The 25,998-nt window shown below is 37.1% G+C and overlaps 1 protein-coding gene across 1 annotated transcript; it reads right to left on the bottom strand.

Moving 5' to 3' along the window:
* Positions 1 to 3,851: 3,851 nt before the first annotated feature.
* LOC138331735 (WSCD family member AAEL009094-like) lies at positions 3,852 to 24,200 on the bottom strand. The gene is made up of 4 exons (XM_069279492.1): positions 23,945 to 24,200; positions 11,039 to 11,376; positions 10,313 to 10,552; positions 3,852 to 7,309 (listed from the first exon to the last, which is right to left on the bottom strand). The coding sequence occupies exons 2-4, from the start codon at positions 11,328 to 11,330 to the stop codon at positions 6,972 to 6,974; spliced, it is 870 nt and encodes a 289-aa protein (XP_069135593.1). The 5' UTR covers positions 11,331 to 11,376; positions 23,945 to 24,200; the 3' UTR covers positions 3,852 to 6,971.
* Positions 24,201 to 25,998: the final 1,798 nt, after the last annotated feature.

Here is a 25,998-nt window from a genome sequence, read left to right as displayed (position 1 = left end):
AGTCGTTTTAACAAAATAAATCAATATTATAAAAATAATAATCAGATGGAAGTTTGTGTCTTCTTGTAATATTACCGATCTCGGTTATGTACATTTAGGGGCGAACAAAGGTGGGTAATTCGAAAAAAAAAAATAATATATCCAAATTTAGTCGCCATCTACGATTTTAATGCAATGGGGCAGCAAGTACAATTGTGCGTTCATAAGCATTGAAGAATGAATAATTGTGCCGACAGCTCTTAATAGGACGTTAATTAATCAAACAAAACGAATTAAATTGGGTGTTAGATTTATGCTATTTCGAAACATTACGAGGTGGACACTCACAAAATGATCAACTCATGATTAAATGCGCAAAACCGTCATCAACATACGCAGTCTCCTTTATCTAAACTACAATGCTACTTTTATCCTTTATTATTTGAAGCATTTTTTATTTTAAAATGACGACAGATTGAATTAAAGTACGTATTTTTGTTTATCAATTCATATAAAAAAACAATGATAAATAAACAAATATATTTACGATAAACACTTTTAGGTCACTAAAATCGAACAAGCCCATTGATAAATCTGTGTGTAGGGGTACTACGTCACCTTTGTATTTACCCAGGATTTCATTGACTGGCGGCGTCATTCCTGAATGTCCCCGAATCTTATCGTCCTTGTACCAAAATTGTATCGTAATGACCTCTTCTGTTGGTGTACTAGACTCCCGATATTTTACTATAAATACCAGGAACACATGGCTCTGTATACCAACAAACCCTGCGGAAAGGCAACTGTACGGGCGGAGGAAAGGCGACTGTACGGGTGGAGGAAAGGCAATTGTACGAACGGAGGAAAGGTAATTGTACGGACGGAGGAAAGGTAATTGTACGGACGGAGGAAAGGTAATTGTACGGACGGAGGAAAGGCAATTGTACGAACGGAGGAAAGGTAATTGTACGGACGGAGGAAAGGCAATTGTACGAACGGAGGAAAGGCAATTGTACGGACGGAGGAAAGGCAATTGTACGAACGGAGGAAAGAGAAATCAACTTACTACGTAACACTACCGAAAGACAACTGTATATAACAAAAGGCCCATGGGCCTTAACAGTCACGTGATATTTGATACAAATTAGTTGTCATTTACTAGCCAACTGATGATTTTTGTTTCCTTTTGACAAAAATTTCACCGAACAAAAAACAAGTTTTTGTGAACGCAGACATATTCCATAGCATCTAGTAATCAAGTACATCAAAATACAATGTTCCAATGGCCAAAAACGCCATCACTTACAATCAAATAAAGCCAATTTTCAAAACTGGGCCAAGATCTTTCGTATTTTATTCTGCATACAAAATTTCATTATCTTCAGTGGATATTTACTCAAGCTATCGTGCATACAAATTCCAATAATCAATATTATTGCAAGGGAAAATAACTTCATCAGTTGTATGATCGTAAAAGGCGACTAAGTTTAGCGTCTTATCTTTTCCCTTCTTCCTTACTGACTTTAATCTTTCCTAATGCCTCCATTGGCACCGCCTCACTTTTGGCCTTGATTTGAGCGTTTGCCCTCTTGAGGAAGGCTCAAGGTTCTGTCCCCTGGCCGAGACACACCAAAGTCTATAAAAGTGGTAGTATTCTCTCCTGCTTCGCGTTCAGCATAAGGGGAGTGGGACGACTGGTTCGCTCGTTGTCAGTATAATATGACCGGGCTGGGTGTGTTGCTTGGTGTCTTCGGCGGCATGCTTCATTGATATAGCACTATAAAAAGGGCAACAGTTCCACTATAGAAAAAGACACAACACGAACTGACCGCAGTCTCCCAAAACACGCACTTCGCATTCATACACGCTACATACTGCATACATAGGAGGCCGTCCTTACATGACCCAAGCCATTAATAGGACGAAGGGAGGCATTAGGAAACATAAAGTCAGTTAGGAAGAAGAGAAAATGTGAGATCCGCAATTGAGTCGCCTTTTACGATCAATCATGCAATAGGGGCAGCAGATACAATTCTAACGACCTGCCTGCAGGGCCGAACTGAAGTGGTATCAAAGTAGACTTTGGGAAGAAAGAAAAGATACATTTCTTACGCCTTAAGGTTTCAAATTAGTGTGTATCACTTAAGTTTCACAAAATGTTTACCCTCTGAGAGTAAGAATGTCAAATATCTATATGATTATCCCTTTTAATTAAGGATTAACTTGAATATATTTTTATATTGAAGCGGTTTATGTTGAGAGTACACTCAGATTTTTTGTTATATATCCATAACATAAAACATATATTCAAATTAATCCTTATAATTCAATTTACTAAAGACAATCTCAATATTCAAAATTCATTTTGTGACTCTTTTGTCTATGAAATCATTACGCCCTAATCTCAGCCAATAAGAGATGCAAACGGCGACGCCATTTTTTTATTTATGGGCTGATAAAGTAAATTTTTAAGCCAACGAAAATTCTCGTAACAAGCAAAATTGAATTATATAGAATTGGTTATGAATTCTTTCATTGCGAGAACATCATTACAGTTATATTATTATATACATTTATATTGGAAATTGGTGCACGGCGGGGTGCTCTTTTACACCTGACTGATTTTTAAACTACTTTGTTACTAGTTCTTATTTTGAAGAGCTGGTTAGCAAGTTGGATATATTGTCTAAATTCATGTTATTTAGGTTTCGCATCTCCATTTTATAATGCATTTTTCACTAACCTTCGTCAGATCTAGACAAGCAGTGTTTTTTATCACTATTTAAAAAGATAAGACCGTACAGTTATTTCGTCGTACAATGATTTTGCTACAGCTATTCTATGAATTGCACCGGGTTTAAATTGGATTCGTCTCCATGTGGCATAGGTTATTTTAAGATATTAATACATTGTGACCTTATACAGTCTTCATTAAATGTACAGGCATAAAATTTACCAAAACTTGCCTTCGGCAGGGTGCTCTTTTAGGACATTGTTTATACTGAAATTGTATATCAATTATAACAACTCCTTCACAAAATTTCTTTTTTATGTTTTAGTGTTTAAGAATACGATACTAAAATTGTTTTTTTAATTGAAGTCTAGTGATAATCACATATAATTTATAATATGACTGAAGGCAAGGCTTCAAAGGGCGCAGCCAGATGTTTTAATATGAATCATGCACGGCATAGGGAGAGCGAAGCTCTACTTGTTTATTTTATTATATAATTTATTTCATGTAAAAGACATAATTTAGAAATAAAAGGACGCACTTTAAACTATAGAAGTATATGATGTAATAATTGTCTAGCATAAACTCAAAGAAATGAATTTAAACTCAAAGATTCGGATTTCTCTGTGTGCATTCAAGGCCTGAAGTGCCGCGTATGCGAATCCTATGATTTCGCGCCATAATGTTGACGTTATGTGACGTCATGATTCCTTGTGCTCATCTTCACCTTGGTGTATATTTTGACTGCATTCTATAGCTTTTAATTTTCAAAGTGTTATTATTATTATTTAAAAAGTAATAAAAAGTGTTTCATTACTCCTGTTATGCATTTGCATCAGTTAAATATATATTTACTGGGGAGAGCAGTACCGGAGCAAACTCCCCATATGTATGATAAATTTTTTTTCGGGTATCTGTTACCTTAGAAGTGCTTCGCACTTCGTGCCCTTCGGGCACAAAGGGCTGCACCCTTATTTACATTTCAACAAAACTATTAATGGTTTTGATGCGCGTAGTTTTTGTAGCATTTCGATCAAAAACTGACCATCTGTATGTGAGTGTAATAAATAATGATGCAAAAATGAAAAACATTTAATAAACAGTTAACAAATGAAAATAAAACAAAAAAGAACACATATCAAAATATGATTATTATTACTTTGTTCATATTTCCTCAATTCACTGTTATAAAAAAACTTACCATGTTAATTATGTCCATGTAGTTTTGAAGTCGGACAAAAAGATATATAAATGTCCACATTTGTTCGATGTGGAACCATTTATCTTCTAGATAAGTCATTTCCAAACGACTCTTCATATAGCCCAAGCTAAGATTTATTCTGCGTGCATTCCATTTTGAAATAACAGCAAATAACAAGTGTATCAAACATTCTACTAACATATAAAAATAGACAAAAAGCAAAGCATGTTTGTGCATCAAATCAATGCACTTGCAACATCAACATAAACAAGTATTTTTGTTAAAGGGTTTGATGTGACCATAGACAAGCCTATATTAGGTTGTCACCTTTCTTCTCATTAAAGAGATTTCGCATGACCACGCTCACGTACATCGTTTCTGGTTATAGGTAGGTTGTTTTCCTCTGGATATTTCAGCTTATTACATTTTACACCTCCAAAAACCTAGCACAGTCTTAAAATATCCTGACTATTCATGGGACATATAACGGAATTTCAAAGATCACTTTTAAATAGGGCATAACATCTTGTTCCATATTCATTTTCATATCTTTACTGGAAAATATATTCGATTTCATATATATCAACATTTTCAGAGTGTTAACTTGATGTTTTGCGCAATCACTTACAGAGTGAAATACGGAAACAACTTTTATTTAAACGGCCATCTTGGATTTCAAAATGGCGGTGAAATTAAAATAAGAATCAAATTATTTATGTTTCAAACACTACACAAATATAAGTACTCTCATTATATTTGCTTAAAGTCAGCTTATCCATTTAAATGCATTATACATAAAGATATAGCTCGCAAAGTTGTCGGCCATCTTGAAATACAAAATGGCGGTCCTTCTACATGAATTTTAACACTACCAGAATGTTCCTAAGTATCAATAATATGGGTGTAGAGGTTTAACGTTTGGGTTTAGCTGGTATAGAACGTGAGTTATAGTTCCCAGAAGGTGGTTTTTGCGGCCATTTTGAAAACCAATATAGCGGCCGCTAGGGGGCATGATTTTTTGGGGTCCTTTTTTCCTGAAACCTTTTGTCTTAAAGAAGCCATATGCAAAGTTTCATGCTTTCTTCAAACTTTGAACGATTTTGCCGCAAAATCGACCTTAGCCGCTCCACTACCAATATAACTTTAACATCGCTCATTTTTGTTAATGAAGACACATTGTGCCTGTACATAGCAGGCACAGAATCGAACACCTCTGCTGGAATATTTACCCAAAAATGTCTTCAGCAGAGTGCTGTTTTAGGACATTGTTTATACTGAAACTTTGTATATCGTTTAGGAAGGTTATTGTGCCGTGTTCATAGCAGGTACAGAATCGAACACCTCTGCTGAATAGTTGCCCAAAAATGTCTTCAGCAGGGTGCTGTTTTAGGGCATTGTTTATACTGAAGCTTTGTATATCGTTTAGGAAGGTTATTGTGCCCTGTTCATAGCAGGTACAGAATCGAACACCTCTGCTGAATAGTTGCCCAAAAATGTCTTCAGCAGGGTGCTGTTTTAGGACATTGTTTATACTGAAACTTTGTATATCGTTTAGGAAGGTTATTGTGCCCTGTTCATAGCAGGTACAGAATCGAACACCTCTGCTGAATAGTTGCCCAAAAATGTCTTCAGCAGGGTGCTGTTTTAGGACATTGTTTATACTGAAGCTTTGTATATCTTTTAGGAAGGTTATTGTGCCTTGTTCAACCCTGCTAGAATAGTTACCCAAAAAATGTCTTCAACAGACTGCTGTTTTAGGACATTGGTTATACAAAAGATATGTTTATCAGTGATTAATTAAACTCATTCAAAAATGTTCGTGTTGATTTCCTTCAGTGTCTAAATATTCAATACTGATTTTTTTAACTAAGTCTAGTGGTAATCACATATAACTTAGAATTAGCATTCAGCAAATCTGTGAATTGTTTTCATGTAAGTTTGTGTAGCATTTCGATCAAAACTGAACATCTGTTTGTGAGTGTAATATATATATGGTGCAAAAATGGAAAACATTATTTAAAAAGTTAACAGAAGAAAATAAAACAAAAAAACGAACATGATATAAAAATATGAATTTTAGTACTTTGTTCACATTTCCTCAATTCACTGGTATAAAAAACTTACCCTGTTAATTATGTCAATATCAATCGTTATAGCTGATAATATAGTTTTGAAGTCGGACTAAATGATATAAATTTTCACATAATTTGTTCGATGTGGAAGCATATATCTGCTAGATAAGTCATTTTCAAACGACTCTGCACATAGCCAAAGCCAAGATTTCATGAAATACATTTATGTAACAGCAAATAATGTTTAAAATATTCTACTAACATATAAAAAAGACAAGAAGCAAAACATATTTGCGTTTCAAATTGATGCACTTGCAACATCAACATAAATAGGTATTATTAGTTTTCTTTTGAAATGTTTGATGCGATCACAGACAAGCCTATATTAGGTTCTTCTCAATTAGAATAATTCGCATGACCACGCTCATTCAGAGCGTTTCTGGTAGGTAGGTTGTTTTCCTCTGGACATTTCAGCTTTTTACATTTTACACCTCCAAAAACCTGGCATATTCTTTAAAGATCCTGACTGTTAATAGAAGACATAACCGAATCAAATACTCTTATCGCAACAAAACATTCAAACATAGCAGATACAAATATCGTTGTTTTCTTCATTTCAAAGACCACTTTTAAAATTCTACATAATTACGTAACCAAATACATAAGCATAATGATTGTAATTGAAATTTATACTAGGCTATGTCAATCCATGGGAAATAACTCTACCTATTCTGTGTCGAATTCACACTTGATATCAGAGATATTCGTCTCTTTAATCAATATTATTATGGCGAATATTCATGAATATTCAGTATTTAGCTAGCTTTAAAAAAATGAAATTTCGATGAAAAATCACAACATGTTATAAATAAATATCTGGTACTAAATGACGATGCTGTTACTTAGGCATTTGAGAGACTTGCGCGAAAAGCAAGCATAGGCACACTTTTTTTCCGCACCACAGTAAAATGTATAATCATCGATGTCAGCTAATTCGTATCGTTGATTTGTTGAGAAAATGGCTCAGCTCTGTTGTGAGCTTTTGTTTGTAGTTTTTAATCAGGTAAGTCATATAGTCTGTGTAAACATCAGACACAGGTTTTCCTCTTCTTTTATGGTTCCCCTCATAATTACTCAATACACAGAATTTCTCCTTGTGCGTTAGGGTCACACCTAAAAATTTCATTAACCTGTCCAACTCTGCCGATGGATTTGAACGCAGATCCCCGTACATGATCACATGGACTGGACCATCAAATGTCATCCAATCATGGTAAAGGTCATACCATTCTCCGGCAGTTCCAAGAATGTAGTCGTACCAATCTGAAACGCAATTGAGTAAAGAATTAAGACACACATTTTGTAAAACAGAACTGGTTCATTTTAGGTCATCTGCTTGTCCTCCTTAACCCTTGAGTGGATTACATCCATATTTGGTGTGAAACATTACTGGGGACGGACAATCATATCTTATATAAATGAGTTAGGTCAGACCCCTGGGGACAGAGGGGCGGGGCTCAGAAGGGGGGACTTTGATAAAATTTGGCTTTAAAATCCTACTCCTTCTTAACTCTTGAGTGGATTACATCCATATTTGGTATAAAACATCATTGGGGAAAGGGTAATCATATTTTATATAAACAAGTTAGGTCCGAGGAGTTGGGACAGAGGGGCGGGGCTCAGAAGGGGTAATTTGACTGACATTTGGTTTTAAAATCATACTTCTCCCTAACACTTAAGTGAATAACAACCATAATTAGCGTGAAACATCAAAGGGGAAGACAATCACATTTTATATAAATGAACCAGGTTTTACCCCAAATCGACAAACGGGCAGGGCTCAACAAATGACCTTTACCTATTTCAGAAATTAACCTGCATACTAAACTAAGATTACTTTGTATTGCTTATATTAACCACTACTTCATATTGTGCCTGTTTTGTGCAATGAGTCAGATGACCGTTAAGGTCCATGGGCCTCTTGTTTATCAATCTAATTAAAACACAGATCCTAAGCATCACTACATTTGACGAGCAGATCTGACAGCATCCCACTAGAGGTCACGATCTGGTGACCTTACGGAAATGGTCAATCAAATTGCTTCCGCCAGAATCTTGAAAATGCACTTTTGGGGACGAAGTATTTTGAAAGAGATGTCAGAATTATTTTCGTGTAAGTAATCATCTCGCCCAACAAAGCTTATCGTATATGTGTATTGGGACGAAATGGCGTTTTCAAGTGAAGTAGCAAGGTGCAGAAAATGTGATGGTGTTGGTGTATCTGGTATTGTAATCAAATTTGGTACTTATATGTGGTGATATAAAGCTGTGTCCATAATCACATTTATTTACGTCTTTAGACACTCTTTAAACATTTAATGGAGATCTAGATGATTTAAAGTAACATCAACATCCTATTTGATAAGTCACCTAAGAACGACCTTTCCTGAATGTATTGCGTTACATCTGTGTGTGTTTTGAGAGGACGCGGTATGTTCGTGTTGTGTATCCTTGTAATAAATAAGCAAAAAGGTAAAGTCTGATATTTATTGTTACACGATTGTGTTCTCAATAAGAAATATGGAAATAATGTCTCTTACATAATATATTATTACAACTATATATGTTCCACATGTAAATGAAACCAGATTTCATTCAAAATGCCCAATTAATTTCTAGAAAATTCAAATTCAGAATAGTTTTACCACGAATGTTTATTCTATACTTAAATATGATGCAAGCGCTGTGTGACCATGATTTATCGGGAAGATGGTGTCCGAATCAGGACAGATTCAAGTCTGTTTCCGTAATTCGTTTTAATATTGCTTCAACAGGCAAATGCTTGTAACGATTGAAGCTACAAGACTATCCAACATATTAAGGTAAATTATGTAGATATTAATTCGCGGAGGTAAACTGTCGCAAAGTTATTTGTATCGCAATTTCGCTAGTTAAGGGTATTCAGTACGATACTCTCCCTGAAACCCTTGAAAGATCTTACGTCAAAATTGAAGATCGAGCACTGCGACCCCCGCTGATTATCGCAGATGCACCCCATCCAGTTATGTAATAAGCAACCAATGATTTGTTTGTTTGTTTGTTTGATTAATTAACGTCCTATTAACAGCTATGGTCATGTAAGGACGGCCTCCCATGTATGCAGTGTGATGCGTGTATGTTGTGCGAGGTGCGTGTTTTGGGAGACTGTGGTATATTCATGTTTTGTCGTCTTGTATAGTGGAACTGTTGCCCTTTTTATAGTGCTATATCACTGAAGCATGCCGCCGAAGACACCAAGCAACACACCCCACCGGGTCACATTATACTGACAACGGGCGAACCAGTCGTCCCACTCCCTGTGTGCTGGGCGCTAAGCAGAAGCAGAAACTCCCACATTTATAGACTTTGGTGTGTCTCGGCAAGGGGACAGAACCCAGTCTTCCTCACAGGGGCGAACGCTCAATAAACACTCGTATCAGTATCAATGAATTGAGAAAACGGCAGGGCCCTTTGAAAAACACGTTGTATACGACTGATTCAAAATACCAAAGATTAGCATATCTGTAAGTTATTTATTTGTTCGGACATCGAATTTTGTGTTTCATGCTTCAGAGATCAATTCTATCACGAGATCGAAGTATATCTTTGTATAACTTGTTAGAGTTTGTGAAACTGAAACCTCGCACGTAATTACTTTTCCTATCTGTTTGGAGAGAAACATATCCAATTAAAACATGGAGCTGTTCTAAAAATGTAATAAGTGACGAAATAGTAAATATGCTATCACTTCTGTTCCGTTTTGTTGATATATAGAAGACGCGTTGCAATTGGCCGGCTGAACCTAGCCGCATCCAATCAGAATTTGAAAGCAGGAGCTTCACTTTAGACTCATAGCATAATATTACAAGATATGCATTTCTTTTACTACAAAAGCTTCAATGTTGCTTATATTGTGCAAAAACTTACATAACCTCATTATCTTGATCACGAATAGGCCTAATCATTTTCATTTCAAGTTTTTACAAATCGCTTAATTAACGGAAATATATCATAATGGATGAATGAATGAATGACCCTGGCTGTCAAAGACGCAAATAAACAACCAAATTTTAGCCGAAAAACCTCCAATATGAACATTATTCTATACTTCTTACTTCCCGGAAATGTTCTACCACCTTGACCTTAATTTTCTCTCTCCAAGCACACAATCAATCCCTGTTGACCTTACCTGACATCGTATATGTCATCGACACTTTTCTACCATAGTAAACAATATTTAGTACCTTAATTACTTTCCTAAAAGTACTTGAGTACCATTGACCTTACTTTTCTCGAAGTGTTCAGTAGGTGCGTGGCCTTTGTGTCCACCATGTCGCCGGTTGAACTCGGCCAGGAGGGCCTGGAATGGGTCTCTGATTAGAAGAACGGCCCGGACATACCGTGCGCGCTCCTCCTTTCCCCAGGAGTGGGTCTTCACTACTATCACCGAGCCGTTAGTTTGCCCCTCCCCCGGGAAACCGTCTCTCTTCAGAGCCGCGTCTGTATAGGTGCTCCCAGTCGCCACACCTAAGAAATATGTTAGAATAGTACTATAGTATATATCATATTTTGGCGACAACACTATGTGTCCGTCAATGTCCATATTTATATGGGTATACGATGTTCATACAAAACATACATGAGATAATGGTTCGTATAGTATATGTTCGTTTTAGCGAGAACAATATGTGCCCGTCTATGCCCATATTCATAAGGGTATACGATATCCATGCAAAACATGCGTGACAATGTTGGACAATGTTGATAGTAAACGAAATACACCATTGAGAAGAATTTAAGAAAAACAAAATATTGTTTCATGTTCTACCTGATATCCAAATAGTACACAAATGACTTTGCAGTACTTCTAAAACTAATAAAATCTAGCTGGCGATAAACTTCCATCAATAACTTTCTACCTGTGTCAAATTATCAATATATATAACAATATTGATTGCAAGTAATATGCAAAATGGATCAATGATATAGTACCCTTGAGATTGGAAACGGTACCTGTAGCCTGTTGTATCACGTGACGTAACCAGGTGTTCCCCGACCCCGGGAAGCTGACCAGTGCGGTCGGAGGGAGCGGGATAGTGGAGTAGCGAAGTCCTTTACATGTCCAGTTGTTGGTCCCCGTCCTCTGAATAAACATGTGACCATAATGTTGTATCCAGGACACTGGGCTGTCGTAGGATCGGATCATGGAATAAAAAGCCAGAAGATTGACCACACCTACATACGTCACTGCACACGTGATCACTGTCAATATTGACCGCCTCGGACGCTTTTTCCAACACAACATAAGGACATCAGGAGTCACAAGAGTCGTAGTCAATCACAAGATGTTTCTGAAACATATTTTTAATAATATGAGGATCTAAATTAATATAATTTACATTATCCTGTCTCGCTTTTGTTTTCCTAGTTTCCTCCAAAGTATAACATCAAAGAAAAGTTACAAAATGATTTTCAGTCTCATTGTCAGACGAGTTATTGTAAAATATGGATTGGTTGATAAATGGGCGTAACTTTCAGGTTCATTTAAGGACAGCGTCTCCTGTGGGCGATGTGTTGCGTCTACGAATGTCTTCATGCTTTAGTAGGCTACAGTATATTAATGTTGTGTCTCATAAAGGGACTGGGACGACTGGTTTGCCCGCTGACAGAATAATGTGACAGAGTGGGTGTGCTTGTATTTTGTCTCTGCATGCGTCGGTCAGATAGCACTATAAAAGGACACCAAATCAATCATTAAATAGAGTGACAGCGCGAACATACTGCAGTGTCCTAAAGAAACTGGAGGCCGTCCTTAATTTTCAATTACAATTAATATGACGCCAATTTAATCTTCAAACTAACCAACTCCCAACTCTTTTTTCTGAGCGTTAAGCAGGAGCAGGAACATTTTATAGACTATGAGCCTTTCCTTCCTCACTGGGAAAATGTTCAACTGAAGGTCAAAAGTTAGGCGATGTCAAGGGAGACGTTAGGAAGGAGAAAGCAAATTAGAAAGACGAGAAAAGATAATGGAAGTGATGAAACCAATACCAATGTAAGTATCTCTGATAGATCACAATAATATCCCATCCGTATGCAACCTTATCAACAATTCCTCAACACACTTAGTTTTAAATCTCATTTCTTCCCGTAGCATCCTGCTATGTACTATGAGATGTGTCGAATGCAATAACTACAAACCCCTCCCCATAAGCCGCTTTACGTAAATACATGCACTCCTTCATTTTCTCCGTGGTATTCTCCAGTCTTAATACGTTCTTCAATAATTATACTTATCATTCATTGTCTCAATACTACAGGCAAGTAACACAAACCTTCTACAAAATTACCGAGCCCACCCAGACGATTATCCATCAATTTATCTGCCCGTTTCCAGGACTTCCTGCTATCAGTTTCGCCTCATCTGTTCAGTCTGTTATGCAACCGTACACTATAAGAATTACATATAAACAAGTTTGCGTTGAAAATGGAAATTAATGAGTCGGTAGCATGTGTAATCCACGTGTATCTTGAAGGCCCACTACATTTCCGAAACAAAATAAAGAAAGCTTCTAAAAACAATAATTACATCATACCATTTATATCGATGGCCTTAGATGAGGTTACAACACTAAGCAATTGTTTTCCTGTGTAATCTATGGTAGCAGGAAAGGTAGTGCACCTTTAATGCGTAGAACGTTTCAACTACATGTACTACAAAATCTTCATGTTCATGGGAGACAAAATATTTCTATCATTGGGATTTCAGTTCGTGGGAAGATATGTACAGTGTATTATGTACATGTGTCACTGTAATTTAAAGATGCTCCACTGCTGACAAAAGATATATTTAGTATTTTCCTCAGTTACAAAAGTTACTTTACACCATTACCACCATTGAAAAGTTTGGGCCTCTAATTTTACTTCAAGTTAAAATTACAAAAAATAATTAATTGCATCTCGAAAAATAACTGTGGCACTATAACCTCAATGGAATGAAGTACTGATTGCGAATGCACCAAAGGCAAAGAAATTAAACCAACCAACCAACCAACCAACCGAAGCATTACTTTAAATGTTTATTTTTCTTGTTCTCATTGTGTTGTCTTTCTATGGTTAACTTAAATATAGACAAAATAGAGCCTGTTAAAACCGAGCAACCAGATGGCCGGACGGAAAGTCGGTGACGACCAGCGATAAAAAGCGATATCAGATAGGCAGTACCATAAAACACCAAACCATATCAGCAGAAAATGATGATTTACACACAGAGATTGTAACACACCAAATCTAATATTATGGTGAGTTTTATTGAATTTTATTCACATCTATCGAGAATCGTAAAATAATATATGGATAGGTTTTGTATAAAAGTTAGCATTCACAACAATGCAATTTACCCTAAAGTTAAACTATCAAGGGCGTAACATCCGGTAGAAGTGTATACTTGATTGTGACGAATAATCATACTAACAAACTGCAAGTGTGCAATACGAAGGTTGGCTGGATGATTGGGTCAATGTCCTCCTATTATAAGCCAAGGTTATTTAACGACGCCCACCACCCTCCATGTGATGTGTTATGTGTATTAATGTCTTAATGTTTTGAGGGGGGGGGGCAGCGGTAAATTCGGGTTGTGTCTCCTTGTGATAGTGGAAACCTTGTTCTTTTTATAGTGCTATCTCACTAAAATCACTATCCCTCTAAATCAAAATGGGAAAAGATCGGATAAACCACGAATTAGTGTTAAATAAGCCATAGAAAACACACCTATTGAGCGCCGAAGGTGTTTTCTCTGACCTATTCTATACCAACGAGAGGTTTATCCAACTTATAAATTTCCATCCACTTTTGGAACCACATCAAACATTCCAACAATCATTAGTTACACATAGCTAACCTAAGAAATTACCATGAACGCTCATATGAAGATTTCAATATTGAAATACATTATTTACAGTGATATTTCAGAAAGTTATAAATTCCTAGGGAGCAAAAGTGCTCTTGGAATCAATTTATGATATGGAACGAAAGACGCATATTGACAATATAAAACTCTAAAATATTGAAATCATGGTACACCAAACAAACACAAAAGTGTTATTTGCGCACAAGGGTCATGTAGAACGCAGGTACGGGGCCAAGAGACATTTATGAATAAGGTTGCATTACCCGAAGAACACAAATCCTCCTTTCGGGAGTGCATTAGGGCTTTCCCTGACCATGTTCAGATCTACACTGACGGATCAAAAGATGGTGATAAAGTTGCGGCAGCATGCTGTACATCTAATCACTGCTCCTCTATCCGACTCCCGGATATTGCCTCCATTTTCTCTGCGGAAGCATGTGCTATCGGTCTGGCGCTTGACCATATCGAAGAACACCGCATTGAAAAGGCAATCATCTGTTCAGACTCTCTTTCGGTTCTTCAGGCTTTGAAATCAAGAAGCCCTAGAAATACTCTAATCCAAAATCTTTTAATCCGAACATTTCGATTATCTTCTAAAACTCAAATTACTTATCTCTCTGGATTCCCAGTCATGTGGGTATAAAGGGGAATGAACAGGCTGATGAAGCAGCTAAGACTGCTCTTCGCCTAGCACAAACAGATTTGAAACTACCATACACCGACATCAAACCTTCAATTCAGTCAGCCATCAAACACCATTGGCAACAAAGGTGGTCTACCGAAACAAACAATAAACTGTTTAAAATTCAACCTACACTTAATCCTAAACTGTCCAGTCGGAGAGACCGCAGAGAGGAAGTTGTACTCTCTCGGCTCCGAACTGGACACACATATTTTACACATTCCTATCTATTGAGAGGGGAGGATCCTCCTACATGCCATGCATGTGATTCTCCTCTCACAGTGGAGCATATTTTATTGCATTGTATTGATTTTAAACACATACGAGATAAATACTACGATGTCTCCGACATGTACACTTTGTTTCATGCCGTGAGACATAATCGTATTTTTAATTATCTCAAAGAGATCGGTATTTTAAGCAAAATATGAACGTTTTCTCATCATACATCGTATCAACTCAACATTTCATCGTTTCATCAACATTGTGCATGAGTTTTCTCATGTGTTTTAGCCAAATTTATTTTATTCCATGCAAACCTCCTTTTTGTTTTATCAAATTAACGTTTACAATCTGTGTTTTAGTCCTTACTTGCTTTTTCTTACCCTGAACTTTTATCCTGATATTAATGCATGACTTGTAGTTTGGCCCTAAATGACCTTAGTTGTCGATGGGCCGTAAAACTCAAACAAACAAACAAACAAAAAGAATAAGGTTAATGTTACATGCAATGTTTTGTTGTTCCAAATCCAAGATGACTATCATGACATTAATCTAATCAATTTCGTATACAACTGTTGCCTAGCCTCTTGTTGTACATTTGAATTCTCAGTATAAAAAGAAATCCATATTATCATACATGTTTGTATATGAACATTTGCAATAGCTGTTTTTGGGTTTTCTTTTTTACACACATCTATACAGAGACATGTATTATATATTTTACCGAAATGTCTACTGCAGTAAAATGAGCCTTTGAAATTAAATTGTCTTTTATTGTTCTCAGTGCTTAAAAAGCATTATCACTAGATTGGGACTGATGGATATTTGTCTATCCAACGGTAATAGTGGATCCTTGATAGTGAAACTAAATTAATGTTGCACAGTACACAATGGATAACGTCACTGGAATTTTTTAAGAATAATTAAGAAATTTTACGACATTATTGATTAATGTGATAAATAATGAATGATATTTTAAACCGTTTGCATGAAAGACAGCCTGACATCCCCCAATTCGACACAGGTCAATACTTTGAATTGCGACACACAAGCAAGGAAGCACTAAAACGTAATACTGTAAAGTCAGATACAGAATAAAACAACATATTAATGGCAGTTGCAATAAAAGCCTCCTATATGTAGGAGGTTCATTCATATGTGAGGTGATTGCAGTAGTTTTAAAGTATCTTAACATGAACTTGCCATCATACCAAATTCTGCTATATACCCATTTTATAATCTTAGATTTTCACGACACATACTCTCGAATCCTATTGATTGATATGTCTATCACCTTACTTACCTTGAGTCTTGTGTCCGGACGGATTGTCGGACTTCGTAATATACTTTACCAAGGAAACAGAAACTTCGGAAAATATTCCAGAATTGGTGTTTAGCGATTTCATCGTTACAAACTGCAGTCATGCAGTATAAACACGTTCACATTCATAGCTTTTTAGTATATTGGACTACTAGAACTAAACGTTTGACTTGTGCCTGTACAAGCATGCGTAGAACGTCATGCGATAAATGCATTGCATGTATCCCAGGACGCCCAGCGTATACAGTTCAGATTCTGTATCTCAACACAATCAAAAAACCATTGTCCTAGACGGGAGGGGTCAGTGGGGCCAGTGTTATTAGTAAAACAATCGGTCAGTGTTCGTCTGATATTACTTGGTCTACACAATTAAGCTTGTGTTTAATTGGCGTGAATGGCTGTGTTATTGAAGCTATGGACCAACAACTCAAGGTTGATCGTTACTAATGGTGTTAGGAGCGGCAGCAGTCTCGGTAGAGATGCTGGATACTCAATAATAGCGAGATCGTTTAAGTGGAGAAACCATTGTCCGCAACATGAGGACAATCAAACCGCATCTGCAAGTGGCCACGTGAAAAATTACAAATCTGATTGTGTCATCATACAATTCACATAGTCTGACAATAAACCCAGCCATTATTTATTATCACGTTCGTCCTGCAATAATATGCATAAGATAGCAGTGATCATCATAAAGTCTCAATCTCATACAATCTTAGTCAGAAGTTTTGTAATACCGATAACCATCGAGTCGCGCTCGTCAAAAAAAATAACAGTTTTGATTATCATGCAGTAATCCAACGAGTGTTTCAATGGCTCAAAATTTAATTCACCCAACTTCTCGTTACAAAAAAAAGTGACGTCGCGTTTCATTGGCCGATACAACGGTCAGACATGATATCATGTAAGTAAACAATCGAGCGTCTTATCTAGTCGGCCATGATGGTAGCGTCCGTCATACAATGTCTGGAATGCACAACTGTCTTACATTGGAATCGTTACAAAAAAAATAATAAAAAAAGGAATTACCAATAGCAATGCTTCTTCTATCAAAATGTATGATAAACAATTCAGTTGATGAGCTAAATACAAGTGTGATTTGAAGCGATTAATTGACCTCCTGAAAAACGATCGCAATTGATTGTATTGTCCTACTTTCTATTTAAAGATCCCATGGCCAACAACTTCATAGCAATTATCTAGAAGTAGTTTCGTATAACTGGTAGCTTGATTATCTTGGAAAGCATCAGGACTCGCTCGTCTCGTTTCACCAAAATAATTACTCGCGTTCATGACCGGTTCCTGGGATTCGTAAATTGTTTTGAGACTGTTGTAACCTCTCTAGCTCATAATTGCTTAGGAAGTGAAAATTACCATAGCAACAAAGCATTTTAATCTGATAGCATAATGGTAGTAATTTTCGTTTCCACAAATTTGATTTTGGCCTCTACATACGATGTGGCTTTGATTTTATAATTGAATCGCCTGGCGAGCCAAGTAGGGGTTGGTTTTGTAAACGACACGGGCCCCGGATTATATATAGTAGCCGTTAAACATTAGAGAAATTTCACAAAGGAAAAATATGTTGGTAAATCAGTGTTTATCGGTTTTCCTATAAACAAAATTCGTGGAGTTAGATCGACATAAGGAAGACGGTCAAGACGTCGGTAACATTAATATACAGTGAAACTTCAATGATTCGAAATGGACCCGATATTCCGAGCATCTCAAATGTAGTTTGACATAATGGTAAAAATACGTTTTAAAGGAACAAATAAAAACTTAAACTTAAAAGATTAAAGGCGCAGCGAGTTATGAGATTTCTAGCTAAATTGTTTAAACGTCCATGGGTTTACAAAAACGATCACCGAATTACACTGTAGAGTAACTTGATGATTTTTTTTTTTTTTTTTTTTTTTTGGTGTGGATGTTGCATGTTGGATACAATTATTAAGACTCCTAAAAGTTTATCTTTAAGGGATCTTATCTCTTTTTGTGTAAAAAGAAGGCTCTGAATCTGCCCCATGACATCAGATTAAATCTAAGTTTCTACTCCGCATAAAGCGATAGGAATATCTGGATCACCCATTGTCAATATGTGTAGTGTGCTGCTCTGTGTCGTGTTTGGTTGATTGTTTTTTCTGTAGCGTCCTTTTAACGGCTATATAGTGTGTTATACCTGCTTAAGTGACTTATTCTATTAACTTTAAACAGTTTACAATTTATGAACTTATAAAGCAAATTCAATGATTTTTTTTCCATTTTGTTTGTTTCTTTGATTAATTGACATCCTATTGACAGTTAGAGTCATGTAAGGACGGCCACCTATGTATGCGGTGTGCATGAAGTTGCATAGTGATATATCACTGCATGCTGGCAAAAACACCATGCAACACACCCCACTCGGTCACATTAGTTTCCGCTTCAGCTTAGGGCTGGGTTCGGTGTCTTAGGCAGCCTTTATGTCAGGGCCGAACGTTCGATTCAATGCCAAAAGTTAGGACGCTCAGAAAAGAAAATCGCCATTTACCATACAATTATAATCCTTCCGTCCTTCGAAACCAACGTAGGACAAAAACAGTGATCGCGGGACTGTAATGTTTCTGAAAGTACTCCAGCATTCACTGAACTCATAAACCCAGCTCGTTCTTTATTAATTATTGACCAATTTGTTTGTTAAGCAAAATAAACAAAATTTTGACCCTCACGAATATCCGTGTATTTAATGTTACACGGTAGCAGTAAACTGTTTGTTTGTTTGATTAATTAACGTCCTTTTAACAGTTATGGTCATGAAAGGACAGCCTCCCATGTATGCAGCGTGTTGCGTGTATGTTCCTGTTGTGTCGTCTTGTATAGTGGAACTGTTGCCCTTATTACAGTGCTATATCACTGAAGCATGCCTCCGAAGACACCAAGCAACACACCCCACCCGCTCACATTATACTGACAACGGGCGGACCAGTACTCCCACTCCCTGTATACTGAGCGATAAGCAGGAGCGAAAAACTACCACTTTTATAGACTTTGGTGTGTCTCGGCCAGGGGACAGAACCTAGAGCCTTCCTCACAGGGGCGAAAGCTCAACTCAAGGCCAAAAGTGAGGCGGTGCCTAAATTTAGTCGGCTTTTACGATCATGCAATAGGGACAGTAGGTACAATTCTAACGCCCTACCAGCAGGGGCCATAGCAGTAAACAAGCGCCTAAACAAAGTTGAATGACGACGGTTGATTCAGACAAAATCATTCTGACATTGACATGTGTTCATGCGTGCAAGCATAGAGGTGCGTAACGCCTATCTGTCAAACCACTACTGTTCCGTTAGTGCAATCAAATCTTCGGGGTCTAATTTCCCGAATGAAAATTTTCGGACATAAAAACAACAATTAGTTGGTTTCATTTGTTTTCCACACATAAAAGTTGAATAAAAAAATGAATAGGGTAAAGTGTAGGTAGTAAAACCACTTCAATTGCCATGTTAAATTAAGAACAAAGGACAATTTGTGCTTTAACAGAAGCAACGACCTTGAGACGAATACAGCTCAGCAATGGCATTTTAAAGTCAAATACATGTTTTTCCACGATGTGGTTCACGTGGTGACATGCGACCATAAACAACATGCAATCGTAAACAAGATGATATGGAAGCTGGTCTGGAGTATGCTGTTAGTCATATGTCGGCAGTTTATTGCCTGTCACATATGATAAAAGTATTTTTATTAACGGTGCAGTATCACGTGTAAGATATAGCATATCACAGCGATCATAGACAGATACGTTCGTTACAAGCGTTCTTTTGGTCCAGATCTGCTACGCATGACCAGCTTCACACATGTCGCATGTTAAATGGCTGTTTCTCCTAATGTCTTTTCAGGGTCGATATATTGAACAAAACCGTATCATTTCTCAAAGAGGATTTATACATGATCATTTTTGTGTTACATACTTTTAAAAACCAATATTATTTAAGGACACTTTGGAGGCATATAAAAGCCGGATACCCAGAGGAAAAACGTCGACGTTTGGCTAGTATGTGGCAACCGTCACAAAGAATATAGACAGAACACTGAGTATAGTCGGCGAGACAAAACCTAATAGGCAGAGTTATGTAGGCGGTAAACCAGTAACTAATTAAACTTATGATCAGTGGTGAAGATCGAAGCCCCAACCTCCCCAATTTTTATGAAATTATTCCTTTTTGTAATGACATTGACAAATTTCCACATTTGAACGCAACCATCATATAATCTAAAACAAGTTTGTTACAGTAAAGCATGGTGTGTGTCTATGGCATGTCATTGTTCGACACACATCGCTCCATGGCAAATGAGCATGTTATTTTATACGGAATGAAAACAAATTACTGGATACATCATTACGTTTACCGCATGGATTGGGTCGGATGTAATGTTATATCTATCAAACCGAGGAGATATCCAGAATCTGGACAGACAGGAAATATTGTACGTAATCTGAATCAGGCAGGCGGACAGGCGGGACGAAACCGAAGATTTATCATTCTAGATCACATTTTACTTTCCAAAATTAGAACATTCTCCCCATCGCATGACGTGCCAGGTACAATCTGATTGCCATATCTAATCTAATACACTGTAATATAGTAGAAGTATAAAGTGGACGAGTAGAAAACTTTCTATTTAAATCCACGATAAGAATATACATCAAACCAATATTTTCGCCAGTTCTATAAATTCACCTCCAAAATTTCCGAAATTCTAGAACATCGCCACGCACATTGACAAAATTAGAATTTCAGATCGTGTATATCCTAAGCACAATGGTAACCCACACGTGGACATATCAGGTAGATCGTGTTGGGAATATCTTCCTTTACTTCGATGGGATAGCACTATTAATAGGGCAAGAGTTCCACTATTGCAAGGAGACAACACGCACATACCGCAGTCTCCCAAATACACAGCACTCCGCGTACACAGGAGTCCGTCCTAAAATCACCCTAGCTAAGCTGCAAATAGGGCGTAAATATAATCAACAAACCAGCCACCTTGCTTTAACTGTCTCTCGCATTTGCTATGGGTCATGAACGTAAATGATATAGTGAGGACGTTTGCTGCATTACGTAAATAAACCTTTCCAATGTGAAAGAATCTAAATAATTAACAACTCGCCATGGCAATCAATGTAAAATGGCACGCGTTATATTATTTCGTGCACTTTGAAAGCTTTCAGAATAGCGATAATAGCGGTGAACCATATGAGAGGACAGTACCGATAATATCTTAGATAGTATTGTGTTTATCGTAACCTATCTTTAATGTGAAGCTGGAGAAAGAACGGATGATACCACTGCGGGCATGTGGTAGTAATCACTGTTTTAGTGTTAGTGTTTCCTATATATACACTCTACTTTGACTTTTGCGTCTTGTATAAGTGTAAGTTTTTTGAGACTACGGTGTTTTCTCTACTTCTGCCATCGGAGACACCGAACAGCAAACCCCGTGCAGTCCCATTACTGTGAAACGGGTGAAGAGACATATTACCGTTTTTGTTGACTGTTCTGTCCCGACAAGCGAAACCTAACCGTCATGAGAGGAGACTTGTTTGTTTGTTTGTTTATCTAATGTCCTATTAACAGCTATGGTCATGTAAGGACGGCCTCACATGTATGCGTTGTGATGCGTGTATGTTGTGCGAGGTGTGTTTTGGGAGACTGCGGTATATCCAAGTTGTGTCTACTTGTATAGTGGAACTGATGTCCTTTTTTGTGCTATATCACTGATTTCTAACGCCCTACCTGCAGGGCTGACATGAGAGGTGACATGTCAGAAAACAAATTCATTTCAATCAAACAATAAACGTAAAAAAATAAAAACCAACGATTCCAAGTTGAGTCGCCTCTTAAGATCAACTACGGCACCTAGTTATATTTAAATCATCCTATTATTAGAGATAGCTCCCTTCATATCATTTGATTGTTTCTTGTACTGCTGTATGTGTTGCTTTGTAGGGAGAATACAAGGCGCTGCCTGATGTCTGATCCTTTTGTGAAGATGTTGTTTTTCCAATAAAGCAGATTGAAATAAAGATTAAAATTGAACTACGGTATCTTCTGTCTGCAGGGCAGCGTTATCTTGAAAATCGCTTAATCCAAGTCAACATATTTTCGTCTTGGGCAATTACTGTTGCACTCAAGAGGTAATTACAGAATTTGAACTCGTATTATCAGACAGATATGGCTGTTACATGGGATGTATGAAACATTATACTTGACACTGTAGCTTCTATTGCTTAATACAGCGCTTATAAACTAAAATGTAGCCGAGAATTTTCTGAAAGGCTTCCAAACTGCATAAGTTCGTGGACTTCTATAGTTAGATCTTACTCCAATATAAGCATCGACATTGATCTGTATGTCCGACATCTAAACAAATGAAGTGATTCCCAAACATCAGCCTCCCAAAATCCATACGATATGTCTAGCATGCACGACTTCCACATAATACATAATGTACATAATAAAAGGCTTATTTTCTTTCTAACATTGTGCTTAGCCTCTCAATCGACAAAAATACATTCTTAAATCGATCTTTCAACTTCAAAATAGCTCGAGATCATTAGAATGTCTAATTTGTATTTGTTAGTGTGTTTTATTTATTTTTTATTTTTTTTTAATTTTCTTTTTTTATTTATTTATTTTTTTTTTTACATTATCTTACTTTATATTATTGTAACGTAAAACACCTAAGCCGAGTACAAAGTAGCTATGCGCAGGGACGTAACTTCAGCTTCCATTTGCTGGAAAATTCATACAAATGTCAACTTAGCAAAGAAGCATTAGTAAAGCTACAGGCCCTTATACAAACAAGGTTACTGTTCAGAATAATAAAATCATTGTTGTTTGTGTGTACCAATATTCACAGCGGAACATGAAACCGTCCGGATTCACTATATATTGTATACATGGATCATACAAAATGTAAAATTAATCTATATACGAGGGAATCTACAATAAAAAATCAAGTTTACAGTCGACCAATCGATCAGGATCGAAGAATCGTTCTGTTGATCGATCAATCAATTAATCTTTTGAAGAATTTATTTTAGGAACGCCCACATTATCATTCGTTCAAAATCGTATTCATCACAGAATGAAACAACGCTCTTAAATCGTATTGCCAGGCTTGTGTGTAATGAGAAGAAGGAAGTCACCTAAACCATACAGATAATGCTATGATATATATATTGGCATGATATATAAACATCACGAACGGAATACGAATAAGTATTTATGTCAAAATGTACCGTTTAAAATGGAAGAACGTTTACGATTTTTTCATAAAACAACGGATAATACCTGTATGATGTTGTTCGGATAAAAGATTGAAATCTTATCTGTAAACAATTCAGTTGACTATGATTTGTTAGCTTGACGATAGCTTGTAGTCTTAACATAAATAAGATAGGTTAATTTTGTACACGCGCTGTGCACTTGTTTGTTTATAAACATCAGCAGTTGCTTAAAGGTCACTACAGAACAGGATACATGTTTCCCCAGGCCTGGCCTTGGTCGTTGACCGCATTTACCGTATATATAGATTACATTACTGTGTTGACGGACATGTACAGCTACACTATAACAAAAACAGTGGTAGACTACTAAGTCCTATACATTCCATAACAATACATATTCTGTATATAGCTGTCAAATGGTAGTACTGACGGCTACAACAATACTGTAACGCAGCTGTTAATCATGCAAAATTATCGAAGTCAAAGTTCATAATAAACAAACTATAACTCACCTGTTATTCCGCCATCATACCTGGGGGGAAGGTATTTCCGTTTACCTGTACAGGTAAGAGAACACTTGTGGAAGGTGACCCAGCTAACGATATCAGTTGTTGGTGGGACCGTACATAACTGTCGGCGATGATGTACTGGGACATGCATGAATTGATTCCACAATATATTAAACATTCATGCGACCCGTTCACTGCACTGTGCGATTTGATATAGCTAGGCTATACTTGTCCGTTACAGTTTAGTGTAAAAGAGTCTTAATCACCACATTGCTATCACCAGCTGAGCCTTAATGGGTTAGGGCACAGGGACCCCGGAATTTAATATTTGTAACAGTACATATGGATCTGTGTGGATCCGTAGACGAAAGGACCTGTTACAGCTTACTTTGAATTTTGCCTACGAACCAATACCCATGTTGTACGAAGAGAACGAACCTGTAAGATACCTTTAAAATAAAAATGTACCAGCGGCCTCTGCTTTATAAAATGTTCTCCTCCAGATGTGTACACCAGGGTTCACTTTTTTATCCAAAACTACTGTATATTAAAGTAATGTTCAATTTCGGAAGGCGATCTAATAAAAAAAATGCAATGTTTCTCTTAGAGAATTAATCTTGATGTTTTGCTGGTTAATTGCTAGGTGCAATGTCCTATTAACAGAAAGTGCAATTTAAGGACGGTCTGTCTAGTATGCAATGTTTTGGGAAGTTGAGGTATATCTCCTTGGAATAGAACTCCTTTTTATAAACATGCTGTATAGACCCCTAACAAGTATATCCTACCCGGTTACATTACGTTGACAATGGGCAAACCAGTCGTCCTACTTGATGCAACTGCGACTAAATTTAGGATCTTATCTTTTCTGTTCTTCCTAACTGACTTTATCTTTCCTAATGCTTCCCTTGGCACCGCCTCACTTTTGGCCTTGGGTTGAGCGTTCGCCCCTTTGAGGAAGGCTCTGGGTGCTGTCCCCTGGCCGAGACACACCAAAGTCTATAAAAGTGGTAGTTTCTGCTCCTGATTAACGCTCAGCATACAGGGAGTGGGACGACTGGTTTGTCCGTTGTCAGTATAATGTGACAGGGTGGGGTGTGTTGCTTGGTGTCTTCGGCGGCATGCTTCAGTGATACAGCACTATAAAAAGGGCAGCCATGGCAGTACATCCGATACGATGTACTCGGCTGTGTTGTCTAGACTCAAATTTAAATTTTGTAGAAAATCTGATGCCAAAAGTTGGAATGAGTCTTTGATTTTGTTTTTTATTTTGATATTGTTGGTCGAATACAAGTTTGAAGGCGGGGTTATTTGGATTAGACTTAATTTGTTCAGCATATACCAAAAATTGTGACAGATAAGCTATCGCCCTGAAGGACTATCGTCTCCTGTTTTGTTGTTTCTGAAAAGGTGATCCTGTACGAACCATAAAATGTCTGTCAGATTTAAATTTTGAAATAAATTTTGGTAAGTTGCCACGTATACCGATACCATGAAGGTCGTTCATGATACCGTATTGCCAAGTTGTCTCATATGCCTTTATCGACCTCCAAGAATAAGATGTTCTTTCTTGGCAAATGATTATCGAATAAAGGTTTCAAATACATGTTCTATATTACAAGATGTGTGCCACTATTTTTCAGCATGTACTCTTAGAGTATTTATGTATATTGGCCGACGGTCGTTCGAGATCGAACAAGTCACAAGTTTCTCGTCATCTGAATTCATGACATCATTTAGAGCAGGTTTCTGATGGTGACTTTATGATTGCTTTGAATTGTTTCTGTGGGTTTGGTTCTTGGTAGCTTAGAAAGACATAAGAGACTGGTCTTAGCTTCTTAATCCATCCAGTTTGTTCTTGGGGGTTGAGAAAGACATCAGAGACTGGTCTTGGCTTCTAAATCCATCCAGTTTGTTCTTGGTAGTTAAGGAAGATGAAACAAAATGGGTTAATATTTAGTATGTAACAAGTAGTTTAAAAGTACATTTGATATAGCACATATGGGAAAGTAAAACAAACAGCAGATTGATAGGCATATATCTGTGATAGTCAGAAGCAT

Source organism: Argopecten irradians, chromosome 9, assembly GCF_041381155.1.
Source record: "Argopecten irradians isolate NY chromosome 9, Ai_NY, whole genome shotgun sequence".
Classification (NCBI taxonomy): Eukaryota; Metazoa; Mollusca; class Bivalvia; order Pectinida; family Pectinidae; genus Argopecten; species Argopecten irradians.
The sequence above is the reverse complement of the archived record's forward strand: the minus strand, read 5'-3'. Positions and strand labels throughout refer to the sequence as shown.